This window comes from Solea solea, chromosome 17 (assembly GCF_958295425.1).
Source record: "Solea solea chromosome 17, fSolSol10.1, whole genome shotgun sequence".
NCBI lineage: Eukaryota > Metazoa > Chordata > Actinopteri > Pleuronectiformes > Soleidae > Solea > Solea solea.
The window spans coordinates 6535481-6554495 of NC_081150.1; the positions used below are offsets into that span (position 1 = coordinate 6535481).

The window sequence follows — 19015 nt, forward strand, 5'->3', positions numbered from 1 at the left end:
CAAGGAGGAGTAAATATCATAAACACCAATCGGTTAGTGTGATATAATACGGGGAGTCCACGATGCACTTTGGTGGAACGCTCTGCATGAATGAAGCTAAGTTGTTGACCACTGCCTTCCTGTTAATACTGACCACATACTGTAGCTTCACTGACCACGATCTGGTCTGTAGCTCTTTTATCTATATATAGGATTTGTATGTATATAATGAGGCAATCTAATCATTCTGGACTTGCCCGAGGCATCTCACTAATTCACTAAGGGAATATGAACGATGAGCCATACACACACACACACACACACGCACACGGTGCACATATGTAATAAACTATGATAGATGGCCTGTCAGTGTGTGAGTAACTGACACGTATCCATTTCCCCCGACATACGAAGTAAAGCATACACGGAGTGAGTAATGAGAGTTAGAAGAGAAACCCGTGAAAACTCGCTCAGATAACAGAAGCAATTTGACGCTTACAATAAAATCCATTAAGAGACAGAAGAGTGAATCGTGCTGCATTTACAACCACAATGGGAAGCGATGGCATGCAAACACATACGGCGTCGACAATAGCTACAGTGTCGCCCCCACACTACATATTCAAGGACTTCAAATTCACACACACACACACCTAACAGTGGAATAACAGCGGAACACTCCGTACGGATTTATTCAAAACACCTGCATTCATACATGTTGTTAACTATACTCACACCACGCAGACCCACAGCAATACTAACCTTCCAAACGTGAGAGTGTGTGTGCAGTACTGAGATGCACTTTTAGTTCGTTTAAATTAACAAAAAAAAGAAGAAGAAGAAGAAGAAGAAGAAGCAGTGCATTCACCGCCTGCAGAGGAGCTGATGCTCCAGATTCTATCGAGCAGCAACTCATGCCCTTAAGTTATAAAATCACATTAATCCCTGCAACACCCTGGGAGAAGCTTCCTCACTCGCATGAACACTATCTCTCCATCGTCTATGCATTCTCTTCCAGCTGCTGCTGCTGCTGCTGCCCACACGCAGCCTCACATACATGAGCACTTTGACACGGAGCGAGAATCTTTCTTGTTTTCAAAAGATACACCAAATACACCCACATACGCCGCAACACCTCGTCCCTCTGGACCGCTAAGCAACCTTTAAGTAGTGTCTTTGTTTCTGGCTCATTTATTTTGCTCGGACTGAATAAATCTCCATGAGAGACTGACGATTTTAAGACTGAATCATGAAGGTTGGCCTGACCTTCGGCATATGAGAAGATATTTGTGCACAGAGACACATGGTGTTTCTCAAAGTTGCTCCTTAAACATCGATCCTCCCGATTCAGAACCTACAGCGCCGAAGGCAAGAGGCCTGGGAACTGGCAGGCAAGTGTGCATCATTATATAATTGAGAATCTTTTGGTATTTTTGTAAGCTTATACAATAAAAAATGGTAAAAAGTACAATTTGGGAACACTCGGGAACAGACATGGACAAGGACAAGCTTTATGTGAGGATTTAGAGGGAGACTTTTAGTCCTCAGTGAGTTGAAATGGTACGACTACTTCTTCTACTTGTGTTCCTTAACTTATGTATAAATGACTGGGCCTGAAATAAACTTCCCTGTTTTAAAGACCAGCATCCACCACTGGGTCTGATGATGTAACATCTCTGAAATTCAGTGTCTCAGTGTCTCCTTTTTATTTTACAGTAAACTCCCAAGTTTGTGGCAACCCTCATTTGCAATCAGATGTCATTAAGCCGGATCACATCATCAATACTACTGAGCCATGTGCGCCGCCTCGTGTCTGATCGTAGTTTGAACTTCTTTTTTTTTTAAACTGCCACTGGAAGAGACACGAGGAGTTGTGTGGAGTGAATAAGACCCTCATTAGCCTTCTGTTTCCTGTCAGAACTAATGAACAGCGAGTTTGCGATTGGCTTGAGGAAAAGCGGGCTACTGTGAGAATCAGCACTGGCCTGGAGGGCACACAAAATAAATCTGCACACAACACAGACATAATTTGCTGAAATTAACATTTTTTTCTTGTTTAAAAGAATGTTTATGACAGATGTGGGGGGTTGGTGATTGCAACAGCGTGACATAAACTACTCTATTGAGTGCTGGTAAGTTAAAAAAAACAAACAAAAAAAACCCCTCAAGAATCAAGTCTGCTGAACTTTAATTTTTAGGAAAAAGTAGGAAAGTCGAGTCACAATGATATATTCATTTCAATGTCAAGTCAGGACGAAACAGGGGAGCAAACATCCATTTTGGAGGGGAGGAGAAGGAGGAGGAGGAGGAGGAGGAGGAGTGAGAGTGGGTGACAGAGGACAGAGTCTATCTGTGTTGTGTCAGCTGCCATCTGTGTGTCAGAGTACATCACAGACACTGTGAGGCCTGTATCCACACCTCCACCATAACCCTGCTGTCTGCTGGGCACCAACACTGGGGATAAACCTCAGAACATGTTTGGTGACAGTTTGCAAAGTGTACATTAGCAAAAAAAAAAAAAATCACTTGAAATTCCATCAGTCAGGCATACAGGTGAAATCACTGATTGCATGTTGGCCTCAGTTGGTCTAATAATATTGTCTTATTTAACTGAGCATTTGATTTTTGTTTGTGGAGGATTGAAAACAGATGAGATGGGAATGTTTGTGAATCAGAAGTGATCATTATCATATTATTAAGTCTCCCGTTTATCCCACATATATTTTTCATTTTTATTACCAAGCTATTACTTGTGGTGATTACTATAGAAAAAAATGGTATTACAATAATATTACTGCCCTATTTAAAAAAAAAAAAAAGATTGCCACACTCTAATCATACTTTCACCATATTATCACTGTACTGTGTCACCACAACACATAATACAACATAATGATATACGATAACACAAACGTTGCTTCCACTAAATGTCTACTGATAGACTTGATATTCAGCTCATGAAGATGTAACAGTGAATCAGTGTTGAGATGTAAAATGAGATCCTTTCATCATGTCAACATTTATTTCAATTTGCAATCTGACTGCTCTGATTTATTTATTTATTATTAATACAGAAGTCGTCAAATGAGCAAACACCTTTTTGTGCCACAATCGAATTCACAAATGGCAGCTTTACGCAAATTGTCAGAGATGAAAAACGAAAACTGCGGCTCCGTGACAACTAATTTGAACTCGTTTGTATGCACCTCAGTTCCCTGTGTTGATTTGCTCTGCATGTGACAGCTGTTGGTACTAGTGTGCTCTCTCCCCCGGTTGCTAATCAATGTCTCATGGTAAAGTCCTTTGGGTCCCACCTTGTAGAAGCAGGGCCCTGTGTTGTTCAGAAATGTAAATGTCCTGTAGTATTTGCATTCTATAGGAAACGCGTCATTTTTCTGACGCTTCTCCAGCTTTGTGTCTGCGTCTGAAGAAGACGAACAGGTGTCCTTCGTTTTAGTACAACACCAATGCTTCATGCAACAAACAAACAAACAAAAAAGATTTAGATAAAGTGATTTAGGTGTAAATAAAGTGTAATAGCACTAAAGACAATCAGCTACTGCAAATAGAGAGGAATTTACTCAGAGAGCAATTTTATTTCGTGATTATGTTTTCATTATCTTAATATTTTTCTATATTGTATAGTCCGAGCTGTTAAAATGCATGTTTATTAAATGTTATCCAAACTTTTGACTCTATAACACTATAAATGTCTTCATTAACCCTTTAACACCCTTTTTGTGTGTGCCCATTTCTCCAGAATAACTTTCAATATCTGGCAGTTATTTACAATTTACTGCATGTTAAAATAGTGAATTAACAATTTAAAATTAAGAAAAACAAAAGGTTTTATTTAGAAAAAACACTGTAGTTGTACATAGTTAGTTAAATTTGAAATTCAAACAGTATAAAACATATTTAAAATAACATTATTCGTCTCAATGTCCAAAAACAGGCCAAAAAATGGAAACTACATACTGTTTTATATTTAACTATGTATTATAAACTGTTTTTCCAACTCTCAGCTCATGGTGACAAAGATGCTGATTCTCCGGCTTTCAGCTACAGTGTGGGTGAAATTACCGTAATAACCACACGACTTCTCAGCTTTCAGAAACTGTTGGAAATTTTGCGATAGCACAAACCATCGCGTATCTACAGTAATGCAAATGGTTTGTGCAAACGTGTCATCTGTGATACACTCGGTGTTAAAGGATCAAGGGACTCAGCTTTAATGGCCATTTGATCAAATAAATAAATAAATAAACTACTACAATGACTATTATTAATATATAAATCTTTTGAAAATCATTCTTACTCAAGCGGGAAGGCCACGCCACCAAGGTAATACATTATCACTGGGATCAGTTTCAGAGCCATTTGATAAACGACAGAAACACTGACAACACAGGGCTGCATTTCCAGGGCAGCACAGTGAACATGGCAGATGACACTGCAGAGAGACGCAAAGCTAAATTTTGAAAACCCCCCACACAATAAACAGTATTTATGAAGATGCTAAAAAGAAGGAGGACATCTGGGATGTAATCAGCCTCCCCCTTTACAATCAGTGGGTAAGTGTTTTGCTATTATTACTAATGGAGATGAGGAGACATTTGGGGCTCAGACATTTCTGGAATATGCAGTAAAATAGACGAAAGTCAGAAAGGATATATAACGAAGCAAGAGGATTTTACTCTTAATTATCTCTTTAATCATTCTGTGACCCCTCAGATTTATTGTGGGAACCCTTCAGGGATCGTGGGCCCCAGGTCTGGAATCAATGATTTAACCTTTGACACACTTCCTCATTCATGAAGTCCCAAACCTCTCTCCTCTCCCTCAAGGGCAGAGCAGTGTTGCTTGTTATTTGCTCACAGTACACACGTCTGACAGATTGTGTATGATGACATCTGGGGATCTGATGGAGTCTTGCTCTCCGTATGGACGCATGCAAAGTGTGCTCATCTGACAGACTGAAGTCAAGGTCAGCCAAAAGACACTCACACACACACACACGCACATACACACTCCACTGAAATCACTGTAGGGGAGTTCACACACACTTGCACACTCGCCCACAACTCATTAACTGTGATGGATTACGGCACATTTCAGGCTAATAACACAGACATACTTGTACACACCATGCATTAACGCACGTACACGCATACACAAACACACACACATGAGCCAGACTCTTGTGGCGCATACAAACACAGATGGACGCAGACCTGTCACCTCAGAGTCACCTTCACTTAATCCTTGTGAGACAGAGAGCGATGCATCCGGTGGCCGCACAGATTTACCCATAATCCCTGTGAATGAACTAATTCAGAGTAGACGTTTGCTTCCCGAGTGTGTGAGTCTGTCCACGCATACACCACAAACACACACACACACACACACGCGGGCGCGCATTCAGATACATGCAGTCTTGCTGTAGAACACCTGAGCAAACCTAAAAAAGACACCTTGAAGTCTTTCTGAGAGAGAATGTAAGGCACCATAATAATAGTGAGAGTGTACTCAGTTGGTCTGTGTGTGTGTGTGTGTGTGTGTGAGTGTGGAGAAACAGATTTAATTGGATGGGAATGTCACATAGGACAGGGAACATGACTGCTGCCGGTGGTGTAGGTCGTATACCAATTACTATTCCGCTCTTCTCTCAAAACTAGATGGGAGATGGAAGACTTGAACCCCACTTCATTACCAAAGTAAGTCCTCATGTTGACAGCAGCCATGTAGAGGAGGATTGTGGGGGTGTGGGGTGGTGGTAGAAGAGAGTTGGTGGGGGAGGAGGGAAGCATACGGTTTAATTGCCTAGTTGTAATGGGTTGTCTCTATGGGGTTTAAAGCTGCAGGTGTAACTTTTAAACACAAAGAAAGTTACATTCAAACCACTGTCAGATGAGTCCTGATGAATCCTATCAGCCCCACACGCCTCTGTGTTTCTCGGCGTAAGAGTTTTTGTTTTCATGTCTGTGGTGACATTCCCGAGTGGCACACACAGAGTGATGCGATTTAAGTCAGGACAGACGGCTGCAAGGCGGAGGCACAACAGTTCTATATAGAGCTGGGTGAAAACACAGAGGCGCACCCATGAAAAGTTTTAGAAGTGGATTCTACTGCTATATATATATATATATATATATATATATAAGCCTGGATGATCATTAGGGCTGCACAATCACACGGTTTTGGCTTTCTCGCGATTAAATGAATGTTATTGTGCTCCGCCGGTAGAAGGTAAAGTGCCCCCGTAAACATCTGCCTGCACAACGTGCCTGCAATCTGCACGAGTGTGGGAATGTTGCCAGGCGAGATCTAAACACTGAGAAACACACAGAGAGGGAGACATGTGGAGCGGATGAGCTTAATCAACATTGTTTGAACTCATTTGACAATGAATGTAGCAGACATTTGTTTATTTTAAAAGGTTATGCACTACAGTTCTTTTAATTTGCCATTTAAAGTGATTATATAACTGCATTTAACAGCCTAGAAAGTTAAATGTCGGGAAAAGGGTAACATTAAGTATACTGTACTGTACACGGCATACACAATAATGTGCACACACACAAAAGACTTTGTCTGCACTGTCTCCTGTTGATGTTTGCACCTTCACCTTCACACAGGACAAATCTATATATAACAACTAACCCTCCCACCTCCTGTGTCAGTCCCTCCCTGGGTGCCGATGAGGTGCCACGTCCAGATACAGCGATGGGTTGCCAGGGCTGTGCTTTCTAAAGGTCAGATGTTGCTTCCTCCTGGGGGGGGGGGGGGTTGCAAACTGACTGCCAACCATCTTGGTGGCATCTGTCACATCCTAACCACTGATTAATAGCCAGCCGATGCTCTGCTCCAACCTGAGTGACTGAACGTGTGCCTTTGAGTGGGAAAAAAGGAGGATACGGAGGGGATCCACTCTTAATGTGTGTTTCCATGTGTGGTTTTGACAGAGAGAGACAAGAGACGGGGGGAAAAAAAGGCACAGAGGAGAGACGACCAGAGAAAATGGCTCACCTGTTGGTAAAGGCTAGCAATTGTCTGAAGTGCCAGACCATCATTTATCAACGAAGCGGAAGCACATGCAGCTCGTACTAGTCATTACCTGCTGACTCTATCTGCCTTTCCCTAATACCACCCTCAGACACACCTGCCACTTCTTGCCGTATTTCTATAACCCTCAGCGCGCCATTAGAAGACAATATAGAGGAGATGCTGTCTTTGCTCGAGCATGTCAGACAGATTCACCAGCACACAGGCCCCAAATACACACATCATCGCCTGCTCACCTAATCAGTGCTGCGAAGAGACACGGGCAGCAATGGGACAGAAGGTGCTGGAGAGGATGAAGACTGTGGTTAAAAGAGGAAACTGGGGGGAGGATAGAGTGAGGAGAAGGAGAGAATTATGAGAGAGACGTCATGATCAGCTTGATTTGAGCCCACTCTCTTTTCAGCGCTGCAGCCTTAAGAATCTCAGAGAGATACAGTGGCAGCTGCCTGAAGTGGGGGAATGTCTGCACATGTACATACTGTACACAGAAAAGAAGGAGAACATGTTTCTCTTTCCTGTCAAAACATGGCACAGAGGCAGACAACACAGACAGCCTGTGTGGATTTTGAGGCTTTTTCCAACATTTAAAATTAAGTCTGAACAGCGCCAGTGTGTGTTTTTTTTGGCTTTTTCCAAATAATTGTCCATGAGAGATATGAACCCTGCACACTGCGGTCAATGTAGAGTAGTGTCTAATAAACAATCTACATGTTTTTGGACTGACCCACCACGTTTCAGAAGAAAAACAGTTTGATGGGATCAACCATTAGTGTCCAAACCTTTTTTAACGAGGGCCAGATTTGATAATGTGAAGATTTCCAGGGGCCTTTTTTTTTAAACACTAAAAGCTACATACAAATACACTGTTTCTATTATAAAATTTTTATTTTCATTGTCACAATGTTCATTCATTGTTAATGTGACCAATGTTACCAAATCTAAGCCACGTAGGAGAGTGGAAAAATGAAAAAGATTCCGCCTTCTCACCACATCTGGAGTCAGATGACATAATAAAGGATTGATGGATGCATCTGTCTGAGTTTCAAACACATGTAATTTTCGGGCCATAAATAATACATAATAAAAACCAAAGGCTGCCGGCCGGACTTTGATCATGTCTAGAATAAACACCCGTCCCTGCACTGCTGCTGTATCCACACCAACGCTCCCTCAGACACGTCTGATAGTGTTGCTTGACAGAGCCTGTCTTTCAGCTGAAGGACACAGCACACAAATAATGTTACTTGATCGTTTCTGTTCATGATGACCAAAAGGAGGCAGCCACAATAACAAAAAAAATCCCCACAAGTTACACACTGCAGCTTTAAAAACAGATAAACAATCCTATACCTCACTGCTTTAATGTAACTTTAATTAATATGCAACCCCTCATGTTCACAGTGTGTGTTAAAGTGGATTGTCGTACTCGTCTAGTCTTGATGACCACTCAAACACGCTTTACTCTACGCGTCTGACATTTATTCATGCACAGTCATTAAATACATTTATTTTGCAGCTTTTTCTATTACACATCATTCACACCCATTCACACACACACACTGCTGTACTGCCATCAGAAGCACTTTGGATTTCAGTGTCTTGCCCAAGGACAAACCCGCACGCAGACTGGGCCTCGAGAGCCACAGCTGCCCTGTGTTGTCTATGAAGGATAACATAAGTCAAATCATTTTCAATAGTTTGCTAATGTTTTCCACACTGTGCTGGAATGAAAAGAAGTCAATGCCAAGCAGTTAAAAAACACACAGATTTATGAGACTGGTGAGAATGGTGAGCAGTGAAGTTAAATAAACAGGGTCTCTAGTAAATGAGCCAGTACTTGCAGAGACACGAAAAGTGAAAATCAACAGTGGTGCTTCAGAGGTGAAACATCGAGGGGTACTGAGGGTTTCTAAGTGCAGGGGAGCGATGACGGGTGAAGGGAAGCTTGGGTTAGAGGGTGAACTGGTGCCTTGACAGCGCAGTGGGGTGTGTGCTGTGAAGTTGGTTAATCCTGGGATTAGCTCAGCAGGGGGGAACTGCCGCAGCGGGCGGTTCTGGGAGCCCGTTGTCCCCCCAACCACAGTGCCATGCTACAGGGCTACCGGAGGCTGACTGTGCTCCCCACCACGCTTTCTCTCCCTTCAAAACTCACCCCAGGCGCTGTCTGACCTAGTATGTGGAAACAGATCCTCACAGTAACACACACACATAGACATATAACAGACATGCACTGCAGAACATCAGTTCATTTTTGCTGTGGAGAAGCTGGAGGGGCTAAGAGGGAAGAGGGAAGAGTGACGGTGACTTCAAATGAGCATGTTGGTTCCAGTGTGACTGATTGTCCAGAGCTCAGTGGCCCGCCTGGGGGCTGATACGTCTCCAAACTCCTCTCATCTTCTCCTGATGGCTCTGAGCCCCTAAACTCTTCTTGGCCTCCCCCTCTTCGTTCTCTTTACCTCTTTCTTGACTTTTTTTTGCTGAAGGGTCCCAAAAACCCTGAGGCTCCAGAGAGGCAAGGTGCACTATTGTTATTAGCACCAACGCCCTGTTGATAATTTCCACATGCTCTCCAAAAGGTTGTGCTGTTATGCAGCGAGCAGAGATGGACTAAGGAGGACTTTCATCTTCACGCCATTGTGTTGAATGTGTGAGTGAGCTGCCTCTGTACATGTACAGTGTGTGGGAGTTAAAAATGTATGTGCGTTCAGGGAGCAACATCTAAAGTCGGCTGTACATGTGACTAGCCCGGACCAACAACAAGCTCCTCTTTCTGCCTCCTTGATGGTTTCTTTTAAGTGAACAACGACCGATTTGATCCCCAGCAGAGCGTGTTCATATGGGCCGCTGGAGGGCAAACCAGAACTTAGAGCTGAAGCAGAAGCATCTTCCATAAATTGGTGCAAGGGTAGGACTCTCTCCTACACTTAGTGTCCCTCAGAAGGGGGACCTTTCTCTGGGTGACTGGCAACCCAGCATGCGCATCACCCGCAGACATCAAGTACTTAAAGACTTGTCACTTCACAGAGCAGCCCACAGAAGACTTCAACTGTGTAGAGTGTGAGACACAAAGAAACCTCCCTGTGGAATCTCGCATCCCGCTGCATGTTCTTCGTCATGGCTGATTTCATGGAATTTCCCATGAGCGGCTCACTGCCCATCCGCAAGGTCACCGTGGCATTAGGGTTTGCTTCCTGAGTCAGACATTCACGAAATGGCCCATAATGCTGGTCGATAGTATACTGTAACTCCCCTTAATTAACACAGCCAAAGTCAATAAATGTTGGGTTGTTTTAAGAGAAAAATAAAGGCATCAGTTAAGTCTGAGTAAGGCTGACCACTCTGAAGGGGCTCAGCCACTTTCACAGAGAGGGAAAAACATCAATCCAAACATTAAGCACTGATGAATAACACCTGGATAACACAACACAGTGGTTAAGTGCGTGTACACAAACATTAACAACAACAAATGGGCACATTAATGAACCTAAAAAACAACACGTGTAGAGTGGAGCCTTCTCTAAATCCTTTTACGGGCACATATTTTTATACTGTGACTGGAAAGGTCATTGTAGATTTAAAAGCCATAAAAAATAAATCCAAAGAACACGAAATTAGCACATTGCTCATCTCTCCTCCAGACTTGTTACCCAAACAGTACAACATCCCTGATGAGAAAAGCTGGTTGCTGTACTCAGTGTCACGATGCTAACAATCTTCATGCAATATTAACTTGAAATAGAGGTTGGAGGATGCACAAACCTGTGCATAGTGTGCAATAAATAAAACAAAAACCATCTGTGATTGACACATCATTAGACAACCATGAATTATTCAATATGTGCAATCATACTGGTTTGCTGATGGATCAACATGCTGAGGAGCATGCAGGCCTATGGTACCTGATTGCAAGTTAAAAGCCTCCTGAACTCCACTGCTCCCTCCCCTAAAAATCTGTCAGTCATTAGTATAGAGAGCAGAGAAAGGAGTGAGCCGGCTCAGACCTCTGAGTGTTGATTTGGAACCCCCCCCCCCGCTGCTCCATAAGAAAGGCTGCATCCTACCAGCTTTGAGATGGCTCTGATTGATGATATTATTGTGAATGTGGGTGAATTTCACGGTTAGGAGCGTGAAACCCTTTGTGAGATGGACGGAGAGATGAGAAGCAAAGGAAGGCAGGACGGACTGCAAATGAGGAGTCGGCGTACTGTGAGGTGAGAAAACCTTGTTGGAGTCCAGCAAATAAATGCAAACACAAATAAACACAGAGTGAGGGCAGAATGCCTTTGTCATAATTTCCCTGTATCGTGATACTTAGGTGCTGATTTAATTTGCCATGTAACGCGATTCAGTGGTATTGACAATTGCAATGTTCTTTTCCTAAATTTCCTGAGACAATAATCCATGTGTCCAAATCCATGTACATGCATGTTAACATGTACGTATCCAAATTTAATGGGACTATGGTAGATAACATGTACAAAGAAGAATGTTGAACTGCTTCTGCTAACAATACAATAAAAACAATCAGACCACAGCTTTGAATTGAAGAAAGAAATGAATAGAGCCTTATAAAACATCGCAAGCCTTCAAATGAACATGCTTCAATGAATGAATGAATGAATAGCAGATAAACAGAACTTCCAACACTTTTTGAGAAAAACATGGGAACTGCTACCTTTAAATGTTTCTGTTCAATCAAGCTGGTGGAAACACAACAATGATGCAGGGGTATGCAGTTGTAAAATCCTTAAATCATGTGGATTTTTCCCCCCTCCACTTCTATTGTATAGTGGCAAACATATGCACATACACTCAAGAAACAATGGGTACAAAAACCCACAAGTGAGCGAGGAAATGCAGAGACACACACAATGAGACAAAAGAAGAAGAAGAAAATTGCCTGTGTGTAACAATCTCTGCATCAATCACTGTACGAGCAAAGAAAATCAACTCTGGCTGCTGTTCCATTTCGTGCTTTTCCCCAGCCTTCACATACAGTCCCTGCCATTCATCTGCATATCAAACAAGGCAGCCATTCACATGAACTGACTAATTATTTCTGAATGTTACTGGGTCTCCATATTACAGCTGGAATTCAGACCTGTTCACTTCTTCCTCCTTGTGTAAAGGTGACAAATAAGGCTTAAGTAACTATTCCCTTATCTCCACTGGCCAGCGTTAAGTCCTGCTGTGGACTGGTTGCAGAGCATTAGGGGTTTTGGCCCCCAGCAAAGCTGCACATGCCAAATCTGGGAGTTAGCAACGAAATAAAGGCTCAGCGGTTTATGGGGCTCATTTATCAAAGCAAATGTGAACAAATTCCTTCACAAATGGCCCCAAAGCAATCCTGGCTATGTGATTTGCGGAGGGATCATATGTAAACATTCATTTTAAGGATAAAAATGCTTTTGAATTGACAATATGTGGAGGTAAACTTAGGAAGCAAGGTACAAAAATAAGCAATCATTTTGTTTTTCTGGTGCTCATATAAATAATAAATCAAGCAAAGCAAGAGTTTTTCGATCCGTGGTCCTAACAAGGTTCAAAGCTAAAGAAAACGGTAAATCAGTCTGACAGTGTCTACAGACAAAGTAGCTCTCAAGTTAACATTTTAGACAAAAAAAACCTGTCTGTGTTTCTGTTCTGTATCTTGGACACAAATTTGAGGAATTAAATAAACTCCTGACAATAGTTCTCCTGAAATAAATTGCTGCTGTTAAGCTGTCAAGCTCTTGCCGAGCTGGTGAGATTGCGAATGATTTATAACACCTGTCTTTCGAGCTGATTTGACAGACCCGCTACCTGTTGTTCACAAATCAGCTGTGGAGTCACACATCCTCCTTGAGCTCTGAAATTGCAATCTTTATCGGCAAAACAAAGGTGCACATTCAGAAACAGAATCTGCTCCAACTACGCTGTAATACATAATTTGTTACAACCCATTTTTATAGTATTTGATGAAGTCCTCTTCACACCCTGATAGCCATCAATAAATAAAGGTGCCTGGAAAAAAATGGGGTGTCTGTAGCTCATGCAATACTGCGATAAACACGACCGATCGTTTTGTTCCGACTGCACTGTTTTCACTGGTGTATTTAACTAATCAACCTGCATAATTCATGATGATAATGTTCAGGTGACGCAGACATGATGTCAGCGAAGCTGCCGGGTCAGCACTCTCTCGTCCACTCGGCTTCAGGCAGTCTGGGTTTTTGTGTTTTGAGGAATGAAATTTACACAGATTCCAACGTTATTTATTGATGTCTGGCCGAGCGTCAAGAGGATTTCAACAAATAACCTAGTATTACAAGTGTCTCAGAAACAAGCTTTAAATATGAAATATTACTTGTCTTTCTTTAAAAGACAAGTGAAAATGTGTGTGTCCTCCTTACGTCCATCCACATCTGTCCTCGAGGAAAACCCACATTAATTTTTAGGGCTATCCAAAGTAATCCCATAAGGGTGCTTGCACTTATCCCAAAATGTTTTAAAAAGGTGAAAATGCAAGTGTGTACTCTATTACTATGAGTATAGAGTACTAATTCTACTCTACTATGAGCAAAACTTTTTTCCACCAGACTTCTGCAAGACCTTCAAACAAAATTCCAGACTTATAAAGAATTTTAAAACCTGTCCCATGCTTTTTATTTTTTTCAAACTGGTATCTACCTCTATTCTGTCATTTTCTCCACTGCATGAATGTGTGTCTGTGTCACAACAGTTGACAAGTTTGACAGGCAGTCAAGGATGAGAGGAGATGTGCTGACACAGGTGATATTCTTCTTCATGTTCCTTTAAGTGTGCTAACATAAAGCAACATTATAGGCACACTGAGTCACTAATCACACAGGACCAGACCACAGAAAGGTGTAAGAGTAAACCCCCCCCCCCTTGTGTGAGCAACACTGTTTTTTTTTTGTTTTTTTTTTGTTTTTTTTAACTTAGAGAAAGAATATGCATTCTATCATATCCTATCCTTTGACTGAGAGTCACAGTAGTAGATAGAATCCCAGCTGACAGTGGGCAGACACACAAAAAAAAACATTCACATTCACACCAATGCTCAATCCAATTCCCCAATCAACTGAGCGCCAGTTTCATGCTGTAAAAATCTGTCATATCACTGATCTGCTGCGTCTTACACACTTGTGTCCTGCTCCCCTGCCGTGGAGCTGCTGTGCCTCTTTTGCTATGTTTTATAAATTTATATTCAATTTAAACAAAATTAATTTAATTTTCTTTGGAAAACACAAGAGAAATATAGATAAAATATTAATAATGTAAACATAGAAAGAGTAAATTAAATTAAATTCCTTGGCGTACCACAAAATCTGTTGGAAAGCACACATTAAATATGTTGTAGGGAAGTTGGCACGGAGCATTGCTATCCTGGGGAAAACAAGGCATATTCTCAATCAGAAAGCACGATATACATGATATTGTTCATTACTTTTACCATATTTGAGTTACTGTGTAGAGGTGTGGGGCAACGCGTACAAAAGCAATATTCAATAATGCATAAAAGGGCAATCCGATTAAAAAATAACGCAGCATATAGAGACCACACAAATGAACTATTCTTAAAAATACAAGCTCTGACATTTCTGGATCTGATTCAGTTAAAAGCAGGGCAAGTAATATTCAAAGCAAGAAATAATTTACTTCCAAATAAAATGAAGACGTTGTTTTCAGAGAGACAAGGGGGACATAATTATAAATAAATAAGAGGGAATCTAAATTTAAAAACTTTAAAAGTATGCAACTTTAAAAGTAAAAGTATGTGTGTTTTAATCTATATCTATATTTATATTTATATCTATATCTATATCTATATCTATATTTATAACTATATACAGTCTGCAAACGTTGAAAATCATAAAAGATACTCTAAATACTAACTAACTACTCAACTTAATACAGGACTCAGTCCTGCACATATAAATAAAAGAATAAATAAATACAAGTTTTATGAAATCAGGGAACTGAAACACTGGAGTGCTTTCACTTTGAAACAGAAAAAGGACATGTTGTGTTTGACAGATATAGATCACTTTTATTGTCGTGAGACGCACGCAGCTCGCATTGGAAAATAGGCAAGAGGTCTTTTCCCGAAAACAGCCGTGCAGCTCACTCAAGTGAGACGCATAAAAACCAAAAAGAGGAGCGGCGCAGCCGTAAATTCACCACGCACGCAATCTGCATGTCTTTGGACTGTGAGACATGGACAAACAGCTCCACATTAAAAAGGTTGAGTCAGAATTCAAACTGCGACGCACTAGTGCTAAAAAGTGTAGCACCGTGCCGCCCTGAGCAAAGACACATTGCTTTTTTATTTTAAAAGTTAGACTGATACGTCTTGTTTTTATGTTCTATTGCTCTCTCTTAAGATTTTAAAGTGATAAAGTCATATTGGAATAAAGGGTTTACAGGGTAAAGGTAAGGTTAAGGTAAGGTGTTGATGGAAGCTGCATCGCATCCAACAAAGATAACTTCAGGTTTAGTTGCTACAAGGTTATCCTAGTTACTTGTGCTTAAAGCTGTAAATGTGCATTATAGTTATATACAGTATTAACATTATTGCTGAACACCACATTTTCATTTGAGGTACATTGTTTGGGGGACATTACGCTGTTCATATCAAGTCTGTCCATACAAAACCACTGTTGTAAATTATTAGATTATATTATTAGTTTAGCTTCACAAACTCAGCAAAAAAAAGAGGAATTTTCTTATGTACCGATTCAAATGCCGCGGAGGCTGCAACACTTGGCTTATATAAAGATGATTGGCTACGAGCATGCAATATGAATCTTAGTGAAAATTAAACATCACCCGTACCGAGGATTTATTGTCTTCCTCCCACACTAAATGTATATATTAATATAAAAGCTGATAAGTATTTATTGGCAAGAAGCAACACATTTGCTGTACCTTTGTTATTCCTCGGTAGCAGCTATTCCCCTCAACATGCAGCTCACACTCTCAATGTTTGCCAGTTGATTAATCTACAGTTTATCATTGGTAAAGGCATTGACAGCAGGTCAATGCAACTTGCCAGAAAAAAAAGTGAACTACGTAAGTAATAACATGTTTGAAACGAAAATGCCAACCAGTGCATTTGTCACCATCAATACTTTCAATATGTGGAGAGGAGTAACAGCAATAAAAAAACATGACGCATAAACTGATTCCTTGACGATGGCCTCTCTAAATGGGCAAACAAATGCATTCAGACATTTTATTTCCAGATCAAGTCATTAAACATTGTGCCTCAATCATGATTCACAAAGCAATTTTAGACACTGACAAAATTAAACCCTGAGTTCCTAAGAAATACTTTGGTAGCTTTTACATGATAAGTTCAGTGAACAAAAACTTGACCCTCGGTTATGAATGGTTTATTTTAGCTTTTTTTTTTTTTCTCCCTTCTGATCTCCAGCTATTATGTTCGGCGCGTGGGTAATTTTGCCTTGGAGAGTGCATAATGCCGAACAGGAGAGGCCCCTGGCAGTTCTTGGAGAGAAGCAAAGTAGGTTAAAGTTTTACGGCTCTGATAATTGAGTCCGGTTGCTGCGGGCCTTGGAGAAAGTTTCATGACAGCACAAAAATGCTCACAAGGGCACAGGCAGAGAAACATACAAACACATCACGCGGCGAATCGCTGATGTCTGTGGAGCCATGAATGCCCTAGATGCACTGGCAGCTCTCAAATTAAGCAGCTCAGAGACAGAGGAATCAAATGCGTTTCCATTATGGGGAAAATATTCCATCTACCCCCTGTCATAACGACACTGTATGGCAGCATTATGGGGAAATATCAAATTAGGCTGTTTCATTTGGAGGACTGTTGTGCATTGCGAACAGCTTTGGAGATCAATTGAGCTGCTAGGTAATGAGCGGCAGCGGCCTGCTCTAATATACTCAGTAATGTTCTTTTGATTGCTTTAGTTAATCTCGCTCTGCCGTGTAGGGGAGGCAGCCCCCTCTCCCTGCTCAAAGTCAGGGGAGAATCCCTGAGAGGAGGGAAAAATAATAAATCGGGAGCAGAATAAAAAAAAAAAAAAAAAAGAGTCAAACAAAATTAATCAAATTATTACATCTGCACAATCCCCGTTCAACTTTATAACAAAGAAATTGATTTCCCCCTAGTGAGACTGCAGCCTATTCCTGGATTTACTGTATGTATATATACAAGAACACAGACGCAAAGACATAAAGACCCAGATGAATAGGCCATGGTGGATGACCTTCAAATGAAGTGTTGAGGATATGTCAGTGCTGGAGTGGATAGAATCAGACAAGTGTACCACTCTTCTCTCTCAAAGCAAAGCCTCTTACTCATGCACCACTCACAAACAAGTAAGAGGTGCTCTGTCGCTCCCCAACACTCACAGCTGTGACCATTTAATATGCACCAGCTCAGATTCATTCCTCAACACCTTTTGCTCTCACCCAAAATGCTAACAAATCTGTCCAAACACTTTTGCAATATGCTGTGCCGCACGACTGCACGCCACCCTATCTGCTATATTTCACCGCACAGAGTGAATATTTATTTGCTCAAACTGGATTGCTCAGCTTCCACACACTTTTGTAAAATCATCCACGTGTGTGCCAGGCTGTCAAATTAGGTTTATAGCTGTGACGACTGTGCAGTCACCAGCTGGAGGAGCTTGTTGTTTGCAGAAAAAGCTGCAGTTAAGTTGGCACGACTCCTACCTCTCTACATGGTCCAGGTTCCCTGACACACCCAGTCCTCCGATGGCGTAAAGTTTGCCGTCGTACACCAGGCTGTTGTGTTTGCAGCGAGGCACAGTCATGCGGGACACCAGGTTCCAGTTGTCCAACAGGGACATGTAGCACCAGACATCGGCCACCATCACACCTGACTCTGTACCACCTGAAATGCAAGGAATTGGAGTTATTAAAGTGAGAATACAGTGTGATGACAGCGAGTGTTCCCTCAGCAGGAGCCAAGAAACCCTTTTCCATGCCTCCCAAAACATTCACACTTGCATTTGAACCAAACAAATAGGGAAATAGAGAAAGCAAACTCCACTCATTTTAATTGCGTTAATCAACTAGGCAAAACTAAAATATTTTTCTTCTTTGGAACAAACAATTTCATCAAATTTTCCCTCCTCACAGAGAGACAAAACGCAGCCAAAACCATAACCACACCAATAAAATGACTGTGTCTCCCAGGCAAGTACTTTTCAATGGTTCAGGCAGATTCACAAACTACAGGTATAATATGCAACATTTCTGCATTCAGATATATAAGAATGATGAATCCAATGTTATAAATGTTTGTACCAATACTCAAGGTGATGATTAAGCGTTTCATTTTGGTCAGCTTTTAATGAGATCATCTGCTTTATCATCTCTGCTAAAACGTCTGGGTCAAAGTTAGTTAGCCAGTGTGTTGTCTTTTGTTCTTTCATTGTGTGTATTTTTCATTAACACATGGATTCACTTCCTTTGCTACTCACCGCCGCGCACCAAACGAGACAAAAAAGAAAACTCCCATGAACCCACGTTACCTCCATCATCAAACTAGGTCTTTTGATATTATTTGATGAAGAGAAATACATACTGTTAGTTTTACTCAAAATCAACATTAGGACAAGGTACGGCCGTTTACTGTAATGTTATATTAATGTTACGAAGAAAAAAAAATCTTTCCTTCTAAATGTTTTCTTTTTAGTTTCTGGAGAAGTGAAAAACATTTTAAACTGACTGAAAGTGGTTTCCTGCTGAGCCGACAGGTGAACCAGCCAACCAACAAACCCGCACTTGTTTGAGCTCTCTTCATAGCAGCCCTGTTAGCTGTGTAGTCTGACATGTAACAGCAGCTGTGTCTCAGTGTCCCTGCGCCGAGCGTGAGGAAGGCTACGGACCCGAGCCCGTTGATTGGCTCGGGCTAGAACACCTATGATTTCCCTACTGGCCGACTGACTCCCAGGGGGGA

General features: G+C 41.4%; 1 protein-coding gene across 3 annotated transcripts in view; it reads right to left on the reverse strand.

Annotated features, from left to right (window-relative positions):
- Positions 1–19015, reverse strand: part of LOC131443472 (kelch-like protein 29) — a 216362-nt gene that overhangs the window by 33250 nt on the left and 164097 nt on the right. For all 3 annotated transcript variants that reach the window (XM_058613134.1, XM_058613132.1, XM_058613133.1), the window contains one exon: positions 17764–17944. In XM_058613134.1, the coding sequence (XP_058469117.1) occupies positions 17764–17944 (181 nt within the window). The remainder of the gene's footprint in view (positions 1–17763; positions 17945–19015) is intronic.